This window comes from Primulina huaijiensis, chromosome 17 (assembly GCF_012295235.1).
Source record: "Primulina huaijiensis isolate GDHJ02 chromosome 17, ASM1229523v2, whole genome shotgun sequence".
Classification (NCBI taxonomy): domain Eukaryota; kingdom Viridiplantae; phylum Streptophyta; class Magnoliopsida; order Lamiales; family Gesneriaceae; genus Primulina; species Primulina huaijiensis.
This window is the reverse complement of record NC_133322.1, coordinates 3,480,875-3,493,035: the sequence shown is the minus strand read 5'-3', so window position 1 is coordinate 3,493,035 and position 12,161 is coordinate 3,480,875. Positions and strand designations below refer to the sequence as shown.

Genomic DNA, 12,161 nt, shown 5'->3' with positions numbered 1-12,161 from the left:
TTGCATTCAAATTAATATTAATGATAATAAAAAGAAGAGAGATTTCAAGATTCATACAAAATGAAACATAAATAGGGAAAAAAAAAAAGGTAAAACAAAGAACTCTTCTTGATTTCTTGACAAGGCAACAGAGAAGATTGATTTCAAAGCTGATCGATTAGTTGGTAGGGTTGCTCCTGAAGGATCCCAAAGCTTTAATGGCGGCGGCTCTAAGGATGTATTGGTGGTATACAGCTGCTGCTAATGCTCCCACAAATGGTCCAACCCAGAAAATCCACTGCATCCATCCAAAACCAGTTCGTGATTTTTTCAAAATTATATATTAGTAATGAAAGTCGATCGTGATTGATTCTGTGATATGTTTTGTGAGAAAGATTCACCTGGTCGTCCCATATTTGTTTGTTGTTGTAAATGACAGCAGCGCCTAAGCTCCTAGCTGGGTTGATGCCGGTTCCGGTGATGGGTATGGTAGCCAAATGGACCATGAAAACTGCAAATCCGATGGGAAGAGGAGCCAAAACCTACAAATGTAATATAATAAGATATTCAAAAATCTTGATAGAACATGTGATTAAACCACGGAAGAAGGTGGATGGAAACGTGTTTCTTGTTCTTACGGGGACGTGGGAATCACGTGCACTCCTTTTGGGGTCGGTAGCGGAGAAAACAGTGTAAACAAGCACGAAGGTTCCGATTATCTCTGCACCCAGAGCTGTTCCCTTGTTGTAGCCATGCACAACAAAGTTAGCGCCACCCCCGAGTCTATTATAGTAGCTCTTCATAAAGGCTTTCACTAGCCCAACGCCAGAAATGGCGCCTAAACACTGTGCCACCATGTAGGCTACAGCTCTGATTAAGGAAACCTTTCTTGCCAGAAACAGTCCGAATGTCACCGCTGGGTTAATGTGGCCACCTGGGAAAACAGTAGAGAGAAAAAATCAAGTGAAGTGGTGAAACAGTAGTACCACCGGAGCTGCTGGGTAAAACAGACCAAGCACGTAAGAATCTTGCAAAAACTACTGCTGCAGGATTTACCTGATATGCCAGCGGTGCAGTACACGAGGATGAAGATCATGCCACCAAATGCCCATGCGATCCCAAGGATCCCAACGCCGTCGCATTGGTCGGCGGCGCTGAGCTTCTTGTGGCCGATCACAGTAGCAACAGTTACGTAGAGGAAGAGCAAGGTGGCGATGAACTCCGCGATGAGTGCCCTGTAAAAGGACCACAGCTTCAGCTCAGCCATGTCAAGCAGCGGCGCCGGCGGCGGGTCCACGTAATCCTTCCTTTGCACATGCCCTTCTTCACCCACTTCCTTCGTCATCCTTTCTTACTCTCCTACACCAAAAAATGGAATTTGTGTAGTTAATCTCTTCCTTTTTCCAACTCGAATGTACGTAATTCTCAGGTTTTGGGGTGAATACAGAATCCTTGAATGGCCGTGAATGTGGAACTAAATAGAGCAGGAGAAGAAAATGGCAGCATAAAGGGAGGGTAGTTTGGGAAAAAGTAGGAAAAGTTTGGGGTAAAAGACAGCGAGACCATGTGAGAGCTAATAATCTTTGTTGTGTGCTGTGCTGTGGAAAGTAGGGCCTATAACCAACGGCTACATCTCTTCTTTTCCAAACATCCCTCCTTTAAATTATGAAATAAAATTTTTATTTATCGTCACCAATTTTAAGATAGTAAAATAGGTGAACACGTAATAAAATGTCATGATTTCGATTTTCTCTATAAATATTTTCTCAATCAAGCTTGTTGGACTGAATTTGGATAGAACGATTTACTCAGATGTCGTAGTTTACATTTTACTTTTTTATCATACGAACATATTTAACACATATCTAATGAGTATATATTATTGCTTCGATTTCCAAAAATTCTGATACAAAACCAAATAATTCCTAAATTTTAAATCGAATGCGACGTAAGACGCACTACATCAAATAAAATTAACATAGGTGACAATCTCAAGTTTGAACGAAATCTCGAGTTTAAAAATAATTATAAGAAACATAGATTTGAATATATATGTGCATGTACATAACATGATAATCTGTGAATAAGAATTAGTAAATTGGAAAACCACCTGCTTACTTATCTTTGAGCACTAACGAGTACTTTATTCGGTGTCATTAATCATCGTAAAAGGATGCTGTCGGGTCCAACGTCTTTTATCATTGTCCTCGTGTTATTATTATTATTAATACATAGGTAAATTAAAGTTGGATTCCTTGGATTGGATAGTACACTTTAAATTTCAAATATATAGAAATAAGTGAAGGTTTCTCTACCTACATTTTCGTCATCTTCTAAAAGTTCAAACTTTGGAAACTCTAAGTTTTTATTTTGTTTGTCGTCTAATATTGGTATTTGACAGACTATATTTTTGTTATAATTGGATTTCGAATTCAAGATTTTCGTCTGATGTTGATTGAGATGGACTGAAAACCAATGACAACTCTACTTTTGCTTTATGTATTGAGAAAATCCAAGTTGAGACAATTTTATTTAGGCCTTCAAATTTGTGCATTCAAATGAAACTACAACGTCAACTTTGAAAAACCGATTTGAAACATAAAACTTAAAAGATCACTCATTGTCTTTGACACGTTAAAAATAAGTACTCGATACAGAAGATATCAACGTTAACACACACACACACACACACACGCGCATATATATACCTTGACTTATTCAAATAGTAGACATGAAGAGACTAGAAAATTCAACTAATAGGATTAGCCACAAGAAAATTTATTCTTAAACTCAATCCAAACGTCACAAAGAACTTCAATGTGTCCTTTGTCAAACAAGTAAAATGAAAAAGAAATCGGAGCTTCACAAAACTGCTTCATCCTCGAGCTCTTTAGTACTGTTTTTTCGAAAAAAGAGAAGATTTTTCCAATGAATCATGGAACTTCTCCTCCATCAGTGTTTGGCATCTTCTTCTTCACAAAACTTGGTGTAATGATCATGGCCCATTAGGTTTTTTACTTCATCGGCTTCGCTTATCTCTACCTTTATGATCCATCCTTTCTCGTAAGGGCTAGCATTGATCTTCAATGCAGAATTCAACACAGTTAGTGAGAATATTAATGGGGACAAGCACCATAAAAGGGCACTAAAGTCCGTGTCAATGGTATCGTCTTGTTTTCCAAAGAGCACAAGACCATCGAGTATAGATTGATCGGCATCAATCAGAATATAGCAAAGATCAAGGTCTTGACCTTTGAGCAGCAGATTTAGCTTATGATTCTCTTACTTACCTACTATAAATCTCTTTACCATCAGTTATATTCTACGAAATAAAATAATTTGATCCAACTATCAAAACATAAACTAAAGACACTGAAGACAAAACCATATAACAAAAAGAAGTCTTTTGGCACTGTCACTCGGCCCGAATAAGCAGCCTTTAAGCTTTGCAAAACTCATCTATTCAAACAGCTTTTGTGCAATGAATACTAGCTGACTAAACCTCTTTACAAGATAACGAACACAAATAAATAACTGATATGAAAAGAACAGGAAGTGCCATATTAATTTTTTACTTTATTGGTAATAATTATTTGGATATGAATCGTTGAAACTTGAGAAAAGTATGAAAATTTAGTGGTTGAAATATTCTTGAGTCTGAGATTGTATCATTGTATCACTGATTCTCAAGATAACACCTTTCTGCACAATAAACATCATCGGAGGTGGTACTAAAATAATAGAAAGAAAGACGTTAAAAAAAACACAATATATCAATCACATTGTCATATTGTCTGTGGTACACTCTGATTAGTACTCTTGATTATTCACAACAGCCATAGCAACCAAATGCATAAATACTTTATTTTGGACCACGGGGACTTCAAATTTCAAAGCAAACTCAAACCCAAGCAACCAACAATGTAACACGATAAGGTCGGTGCTAACTCTGCAAGGGCATCTTGCTTCTTAGTCCTTCCTCTTTTGTCAATATTACTTTTGTTGTTTTTTTTATTTTTTCCAGGACTTTTCTTTTGATGAATTTTCTTCTCCTGTCTCCATTTCTTACACCCTTCCATAATATCGCAAGTTGAAGCATTGGACATACAATCAGTATAAACAAAATGACAAAAAGAAAAAGAAATTACTTAAGGGTTGCGACCGCCACATGCCAATTGATGGAAAGGACAAAATCGCAATTTGATGGCAGGAGCACTCACCAGACCAGGAGAATCATTGAGCTCTGTGTTAACTTCAACCACTTTCCCTGAAATGGGAGAGTTGATGTCGCTAGTTGCTTTGACGCTTTCAACTGCACCAAAACTTGCACCTTGCTTCACTTCAGCACCTGTTTCAGGTAGTTCGACATATACAACATCCCCCAAGTGATCTTGGGCATGATCAGTGATGCCTATGGTAGCAGAATTGCCTTCCACTTTCACCCATTCATGAGAATCGGCATACTTAAGATCCTTTATGACTGCAGAAGTCAAAGAAGAGATCTTGATAATAGATATCATATTAACAAAACCTTGACAAATTTCACGAACATGATAGATCAAATAAGATATATCCAGAACAAGGCAAGTTAATATATTTCCGATATTTGCCTTCATGAATGAACAAAACAGGTTTGTAAACAAATTCAACCATACTTCATTCAGTTTAAAAGTTAATATATTTCCAGTATATTGCGTCACTTTACATTGTTTCCATTGATGTACTATGTAAGCAACAACAAAGGACCATATTGGTAACCATTGCTCCCGATCAATCAACTTTTGTTGTCGTGTGACTAATGCCGAGTCATGCCAGTGTCCTAATATAGTAATATACATCGCAGATTGAGGCTATTTGGTAAAAGCTAACATACAAGGACCATGTGACGCGAATCACAAATATTGGAGCAGGAAATTTATGATTCGAAAGAAGATGAAGCAATTTCCATAACGAGCATTGTCCTTTCCACAGCATACCACTCCGTTCGTTTCACCATTTCGAATGGGTCAATTATACTCGTTTTAGCATTCAAACACATCAAAACTAGTCAAAAATGTGTTAGCTGTGTAATAAATGTCTCAAATATTCAAAGGGTGAGTTCGTAACAGCAAATTCCTTCATTTTTGTCACGTAAAAGGGAGATCACTTTCAAACCACGTTGACATGTTAAATAACAATGTAAAATCCCACCGCAACTATTTATCGTTCTCAAGAACGTTGACATAATTCCGTAAGACATTCGTTAATTCAAAAATGCACAACACAAAGAACAAGAGAAAACACACGCAGACAGACAAACATTCATAACAAAAACAAAACCAGCCATGAACTCCTATCCGACAGATCAGATCTTCAAAACCAATAATCGCAGATCAAAAGATGTGCTGGAATTGATAAAAACCCATTAAAAATATCCATACTGCCGAAATGACAGATCCAGAAACCAGCAAAAACAAGAAACCAAATATGGATAAACGTACCAGTGGCAAAAGCTCTGCAGGAAACAGAGATCCTAAGGTACGAAGCAGCTCTCGTCGCCCAGAACTTAGACGCCATGTTCAATCAAAACCCACCACTGTTCGTGTTTGCTTTCTCAGTGTAGGGGGACTACAAGTTGGTAAGCCGTGATCGATCGAAGATGAATAGGTTTGGTAGGGCAAGTTTTGTCAATTCTATATTATTTCATTTTTCTAATTATAAAATTAAGAGCTCTAGAATTCGACATTTAATTATGATTTATATTTTATATTATTAGTTAATCAGTGTAAAATTGAAATATTTTAGGGATTTATAAATGAGTAGCTACGGTCTCACGAATAAGACGAATCAACCCTACCGATATTCACAATAAAAAATAATACATTTTCATGGATGACCTAAATAAGAGATTCGTCTCACAAAATATGACACGTAAAACCGTCTCACATAAGTTTTTACTTTTACAAATTTTTATATGTATGGATGTTATTTAAACCAGAGAAAACAATGGTTCACCTAAATTTAGAAATGGTGCCATTTAGATTAGGTGGTGTAAAATAAATAAGTAAAACCCTAAAATTTTCAATTTGATTTGAACATTACTTGTTTTATATTAATAAATAATGGAATCATAGCAAGGTCCAATAAATTTGAATATATTATATATAAATTTGAAATCATAATATTTTATTCGATAACTCAAAAGCAATTCATAAATTGGGGTAAGGATGTTTTTGGAGTAAAACCAATAAAAATTTGTACCGTTTTGGATTTTTTTATTTAAAATAAAAGTTCATAGAAAGATTTTTAAGATGAACTATGAGCTGAAAAAACTTTATTAATATGGAAGTGTTGAAAACAAAGAAAAGGATCGTCAAAGCTTTAAAATCAGCCCCGGCAATGGGTTTTAATAGAGGGTGTTGGCATGAATAGAATTTACGTTGTAAGACTAAACACGTATCGATTTGAATAAATTTTAGGATTTTATAGATAGTGGATATAATGAGATACAAAGAGCGAATGTCAATCAAGGGTTTTATCAAGTAGAAATTGTTGGCTGAGATTGAGCATACAAATATTAAATAGATCAGAATCACCAATTCAACTAAAAGAAATGTGAAAGAACATAATCCCACATATTTGCTTGAGTCAATACTTTAAAAAAATAGTAATAAAGGCTTAAAAAAGGACTAATAAAGTATGAATATCAAAGCAGAAGTCACTCGAATGCCCATGCATTCTCCTTGCGAACTTCTTCTTCCTCCTCGGGGGTGTAGTCGTTTATGATGTTGAACAGCTTGCGGACTTCCTCCGGGGACTTCCCTTTGATCATGTCGGCAACAGTTTGGCATGTGAGATCAAGCAAGTTCCTAATGTTTAAGTAGTTGGCGGCCTGAAAATAAAGATAATTGAAATAACAAATAGGTCAAGTACCAAAATATTCTAGCAACACCAATCACCAGTCAAATGAGTAAAATCCAACTTCAAAAGCAAAACACATGCCTACTTAAAGAATTACAACAATATGTCACAAGCCTTTCCCCATCAGTAAACGTGAGAGGAAAAAAATGTAGTTGTTAAAATAGAACAATTAATTATGCCAGAATCAATCTCTTCCATAGATATTAATCTCTTCCATAGATATTAATTTGCTACAACTTTCAAGGTCTTGTGAATGAATTAATTATACTTTTCTTATGTTACACGATACTCATTGTATCAACACGAGTATTTTCATCGCGCTTATTTCATCACATCTCTAATTACCAAAAAGTCAATCACACTTGATTTTAGAGTTTATATATGATAAGATCTCGAAAAAATTATACACATTTTCTACATATCAAATTTTTTAAAGTTTCTTCAACTGTATCACATCTTGTTGAAACTTCAATATAACACTAGTAGCACAGAAAATGAGCACCGGACAATGAGGCTTAAGCCATCACCCAACACCACAAAACTTCAGAGCAATCAAGATTCCAATCAGATTCAATATCAAATCCACTGATTCCACAAACACTAGCAGTGCATACATAATATATTCATGTTAACTACAGCAGCATGTCCTATAAACAATCATAAGTCGGCGCAATTGTAAATCAAGCAAAAAAAGAAAAAAAATTGGATGACAAAGGATGAACAGGGCAAGGTTTAAAAACTAAAGAGTGGAAAATCAATCACAGAGTGAGTGAGAGAGAGACTGGATTACCAATATGAGATCAAATAGCGTGTCCTGATCAACATCCACAAACTCCGTATCGAACTTCTTCAACACATCGTCGGGCAATTTGTCCGCGGCCATCGTCACGCCATCAGCAACGTCGGCCTCGGACTCAGCTTGCACGTGGCGCTTGCAGTACTCGATCACCTTCGTCAATATCTTGGAGGTGACGTTGGGCAGGGGGATGAAGGCATCGGCACAGTCATCTTCAATAATATTCCGTATGGTCTGCGACTCCATCGCCACCAACTCCTCCACCTCGAACGTGTCCCCCTCCCAACTCTTCAGCACGATAATCTTCTTCGAGGCGTCCGCGGAAGACATGATTGTTTCGAAATTCCAAACTCTGAACCTAATAGAATCAAGGATATTTTACAGCAGAAGACGGAACCAACTCCTCTCCATGTGTATATTCATAGAAAAGCTGAGACGCCATTCTTTCGGATAAGTCGCGTTCCCAGTTTCAACAGGAAACGTTTGAAAAGGAAGTACATTTGAAATTATTACAACATAAATTTTAAATTATCTTAAATAGATTTTCGAATATTTTGTAAGTCAGTTCGTAACTCAAGACTCAAGAGTCTATCTAAATTCTTTGATTTTGCTTATAATTTTACATTAAATCATATATAATCAAACTCGTATTAATATATTGCTTTTACAATAGGTTCTTTGTGGGTGATTATTTTATTGGAATTTAGTTAGTTTTTATATGATGTTATAGTTTGTAATCAATTTTTATTGACGACATAACATGTTAAAGTTATTTTTGGTAAATTTTCATGTTCACGCAATAGTCTGCAAACTATGTAAGATAAATATACTACATTGGGTAGGGCAAATTTTGTCAGATAGGCTTATCCGAGAAATTGTTGACATGAGAAATCAGACTTACGTTGAAATTTGAATAAATAATTTGTAAAATTTCGAATTTTGAAAAGGAGTGATAGTTATAGATAAATTATAAATTTAATATAATAGTATAGTTTTTTATTAAACGAAAAAAATATATTATTTTTTGATTAGATATCTTCTCAGACGGTTAACTCAACTCATATATAATATGAAAAATAATATTATTTTTTTTTACATAAAATACAATAATTTTTTATGAGTTGAGTTGGAAATCCGTGTCTCGAAATTAACAAGTGAGACTTACTTACAAAGTTTGTGTATATTTTTTTAAGTTGAACTAGACAATTTTGTAAAATTCATTATTCAAGAGTTTGCATTCCGCGCTCCAATTTCTATATTTCATTTCTCAAATCAAAAGAACCGAAGTGTTAGCTGTAGTGCAGTAAAAACTTGGAGCTTCCTCCATGTTTATGTGCTTTGTACTAGATACATAGTATTCTTGCGGGCTGCATATCAATGTTTATAGCTTCGAAATCGGTACGCCTGCGTCCAGTTAACGAAGCCACGATTAGGAAAAGAAAGACCATCAAGAATTCTAGTGTGCTTCAACGGCAGATAATTTACCTATAGCTTTTGAATTGACAATGCTCGGGCATGCAGCAGGCGGAGTTGATTTCTCGTCAAGAAACGCCTCCACGCTGTTGGGATTCGACCAAACTGGATATCCTTTTATTTTTCCCTGTAATGTGAACCAAGAAAAAAGATTGCCAAATAAAATTTTAGGCCTTGATAATGGCTGTGGTTTGATTTATGTCTGGAGTACCAGAACGTTTAGAGCAGCCAGTGTAGCCATTCCTTCGCGAGTCCACTGCACGTGAGAGTAGAAATGTAAGTAGTGATGGACGTGGTTTTCAAAGGGTTTCAGGTGGGGAAGAAAATCAAAGAAAATGTTACCTTGGAAGCAGAGGCTATGTGAGGAACAATAACTGCATTCTTCATTTCTGCAAGTCCAGGTTTCATGTATGGCTCATCCTATTGAATAAACAAAAACAAGTATATATAAAAAAAACGCGTTGTTTTATCGCAGATTTGTCGTTTTAATGTAGTGCTGTAAGGTCTCGGAAGATGGAGGAAGAAATATGCAGTCACCTCAAACACATCAAGACCAACTCGAAACATAGGATTCGCTTTCAAATGCTCCACTAGAGCTACCTCATCGATAACAGGCCCCCTGCTGCAGTTTATTAATATTGCTTCCTACATAAAGATTGGCAAAAGTACGAGGCTATAGAAATCACAGCGAATGAAAAAATAATCAAATTTCATGTAATATCAGCCGTCCCTACAAAAAAATGTATGTTCGCCATAGGCTATGATATTTTATCAGTTAGAGGCATGTATTTTATATATATTACCTTCTTCATCTTTGAAAGCCTTTCTTTATTGACTAAATGATAAGTTGTTTTATCAAGGATCGGATGCAGACTTATCTGCAAAGTATCGAATGTTGAATCACAGAACTTGAACAATCAAAGGCCCAGTGAACTATTCAGAAATGAAATAAAAATTGCACATGAATCAAAGTTTTACTAGGATAAAGTTTACCATATCAGCCTCTCGAAGAACCTCATCCATCGAAGTGGCCCTTTTCCAAGTTACAGGCTCTTCACCATTGGCTTTCAAGAAGTTCCCGTAAGCTGCAATTTCAAAGTAAATAAGTATCTGATAATGAATAGGACTGTAACAGCATCACTTGTATTGATGAGCGCGTGCCTGTGACGAACTTTTCAAGACGAGTGGATTGGTAGAGGTCATAGTAAATCAGGTTCATTTTAAAGCCTTCAACCTATTACAGATAATCAGTTTGACACAGTACCGATAGCACTTCAGTTTAGTTAAATAAAATACAAAATTTGTACATGATTACCATCATTCTAGCATAAGCAGATCCTATTCGACCTGCTCCAATAACTCCAACTGTCTGTCCTTTGAGTAAATTTCCTACAAATCTTTACAGAAAATGTCCGAATTATATTGCTGCTTTGGCCATGAAGTATTAAAAGTTGGTTGAATATCATACAGATGAGGAAGCCATCCATTGTATAATCCTGCCCTCATGAACTCATCCGCTTCAACAATTCTTCTTGCAGCAGCTAACGAAAGGGAAGCAGCTAACTCAGCTGTGGTCTCTGTGAGTACTCCCTACGTAAAACGGCCGCCTTTAAAATTAAGAACATGTCGACTTCACATTTGTATTTTCTCACGGAAGAATAAATTTTCATTCGCATCAAATGAAATGTTCACACTGATAACCAGTCAACAGGCATATATTTATACAAGAAATCACACACTCGAAGCAATTGTTCTTCCACATGTATACCGCTATACAAATCACGGTATACACAATCAAACAAACAAAACAAAAACTAAATAAACTTACAGGTGTATTTCCAACAGCAACACCATATTTAGTAGCAGCATTCACATCGACATTGTTGTACCCCACAGCCATGTTGCTAAATGCTTTTCCTCCTGCTCTGCTCAATGCTGAAAATAGTGTCTCCCCCCAGTCCTCAGTTAACTGTAAAAGACACACATAAAAATGTACTAAAGCAAACACAACCAGGGGGAAAAAAATTAAAGCATTGGTTCCCAAAATCCATTGATTCAAATAGAGCAACGAAAGGCTACATGTGTGTATCAACCTGCCCAATGACTCCATCACATTTGTCACCGATCAAAGCAAGGATGTCTTCAACAGACAATATGGTTTTCTTCTGTATGCATATCTGTCGCACAGAAAGTTAAGAAAATACAAGAATCAATGCAGAAATCAATCCGAGGTTCCGAAAACTAAGTTTGAATGAAAGGTGACTGCTCTTGACAAAGAAAATTACTTCAAGACGACAATCTTGTTCGATCAAGAGATTGATCCATCGGGTTCCGGGCATGGGTTTGGTGCTGATAACTCTGTATTTTCCACTCGGATTGTGGACTTCAATTTGCAGAGGCTTTGACATTTGTTTGAAGATAGTTTTCACACTAGAATGTGTGCTTGCAGTGTTCAATGTTTATCAGTAATCTCATGGTGCAGCATTGGAGGAGGCAAATTTTTAAACAAATCTTGATTTGCTGCGGCGGGGTACATCATTAGTCATTCCATATACAATTAAGAATGTGTTAAAAGGTATAGAAGTTTGATTTTTTTGGTGGGGGGACACATGGTCAAGGTAAGTGGTGCAACACTAGATTATTGGTGAATTGGAAGAATATTTGGACCTCTCATTTGGCAATAGATAATACGTCTATTGGGTGGCCATAGAGGGATGGGAAGCTATCTTCTTGTTAAATGACAGGTTTAGCACTCCTGCTCTTGAAACTTCTCAAGTTATACAACATTGATTTTGATTATTCTTACCAACACTTTTTTAGACTAAAGTGTCGCACGAAGTTTGGCCAATACGATTAACCCGACTAGCATAATTTGTAAACAATTGTTTTAATATGAGGTTCACTCAAAGATTGAGTTTTCCTTCAACTTCATTTCCTCCGTTGCCGTGCCGCGAGTCTGTCCGGGTCAACTCCATATCTTGTAGTCTTCACGACCCGTCTTTTTTTAGTATTA

At 36.2% G+C, this 12,161-nt stretch overlaps 4 protein-coding genes across 4 annotated transcripts; all 4 read right to left on the bottom strand.

Annotated features, from left to right (window-relative positions):
* Positions 1-1,454, bottom strand: LOC140963141 (aquaporin PIP2-7-like). Its single transcript, XM_073422395.1, has 4 exons — positions 1,036-1,454; positions 618-913; positions 381-521; positions 1-277 (listed from the first exon to the last, which is right to left on the bottom strand). The coding sequence occupies exons 1-4, from the start codon at positions 1,322-1,324 to the stop codon at positions 158-160; spliced, it is 846 nt and encodes a 281-aa protein (XP_073278496.1). The 5' UTR covers positions 1,325-1,454; the 3' UTR covers positions 1-157.
* Positions 1,455-2,720: 1,266 nt separating this feature from the next.
* On the bottom strand, positions 2,721-5,647 carry LOC140962447 (glycine cleavage system H protein 2, mitochondrial-like). Its single transcript, XM_073421341.1, has 3 exons — positions 5,460-5,647; positions 4,200-4,459; positions 2,721-3,060 (listed from the first exon to the last, which is right to left on the bottom strand). Exons 1-3 carry the CDS (start codon positions 5,533-5,535, stop codon positions 2,932-2,934), a joined length of 465 nt encoding a protein of 154 aa, XP_073277442.1. The 5' UTR covers positions 5,536-5,647; the 3' UTR covers positions 2,721-2,931.
* Positions 5,648-6,501: 854 nt separating this feature from the next.
* Positions 6,502-8,176, bottom strand: LOC140963220 (SKP1-like protein 1A). The gene is made up of 2 exons (XM_073422511.1): positions 7,670-8,176; positions 6,502-6,850 (listed from the first exon to the last, which is right to left on the bottom strand). Exons 1-2 carry the CDS (start codon positions 8,003-8,005, stop codon positions 6,677-6,679), a joined length of 510 nt encoding a protein of 169 aa, XP_073278612.1. The 5' UTR covers positions 8,006-8,176; the 3' UTR covers positions 6,502-6,676.
* A 672-nt stretch (positions 8,177-8,848) lies between these two features.
* LOC140963632 (glycerate dehydrogenase) lies at positions 8,849-11,746 on the bottom strand. Its single transcript, XM_073423024.1, has 13 exons — positions 11,434-11,746; positions 11,242-11,325; positions 10,977-11,117; positions 10,617-10,738; positions 10,464-10,545; positions 10,310-10,382; positions 10,142-10,233; positions 9,952-10,026; positions 9,686-9,793; positions 9,491-9,568; positions 9,360-9,404; positions 9,161-9,275; positions 8,849-9,079 (listed from the first exon to the last, which is right to left on the bottom strand). The coding sequence occupies exons 1-13, from the start codon at positions 11,554-11,556 to the stop codon at positions 9,057-9,059; spliced, it is 1,161 nt and encodes a 386-aa protein (XP_073279125.1). The 5' UTR covers positions 11,557-11,746; the 3' UTR covers positions 8,849-9,056.
* Positions 11,747-12,161: the final 415 nt, after the last annotated feature.

Coding starts and splice junctions, on each gene's coding strand:
- LOC140963141 (XM_073422395.1), bottom strand. CDS start 1,324: ATGACGAAGGAAGTGGGTGAAGAAGGGCATGTGCAAAGGAAGGATTAC. Junction 914..1,035: donor CTGCACCGCTGGCATATCAG/GTAAATCCTGCA, acceptor CTGTTTTCCCAG/GTGGCCACATTAACCCAGCG. Junction 278..380: donor AACAAATATGGGACGACCAG/GTGAATCTTTCT, acceptor GGATGGATGCAG/TGGATTTTCTGGGTTGGACC.
- LOC140962447 (XM_073421341.1), bottom strand. CDS start 5,535: ATGGCGTCTAAGTTCTGGGCGACGAGAGCTGCTTCGTACCTTAGGATC. Junction 4,460..5,459: donor CTGCAGAGCTTTTGCCACTG/GTACGTTTATCC, acceptor TGACTTCTGCAG/TCATAAAGGATCTTAAGTAT. Junction 3,061..4,199: donor TCAATGATTCTCCTGGTCTG/GTGAGTGCTCCT, acceptor TCTGCATTGAAG/ATCAATGCTAGCCCTTACGA.
- LOC140963220 (XM_073422511.1), bottom strand. CDS start 8,005: ATGTCTTCCGCGGACGCCTCGAAGAAGATTATCGTGCTGAAGAGTTGG. Junction 6,851..7,669: donor CGCTATTTGATCTCATATTG/GTAATCCAGTCT, acceptor CTTTATTTTCAG/GCCGCCAACTACTTAAACAT.
- LOC140963632 (XM_073423024.1), bottom strand. CDS start 11,556: ATGTCAAAGCCTCTGCAAATTGAAGTCCACAATCCGAGTGGAAAATAC. Junction 10,739..10,976: donor TTGCTGTTGGAAATACACCT/GTAAGTTTATTT, acceptor CGTTTTACGTAG/GGAGTACTCACAGAGACCAC. Junction 9,405..9,490: donor ACATAGCCTCTGCTTCCAAG/GTAACATTTTCT, acceptor TCTCACGTGCAG/TGGACTCGCGAAGGAATGGC.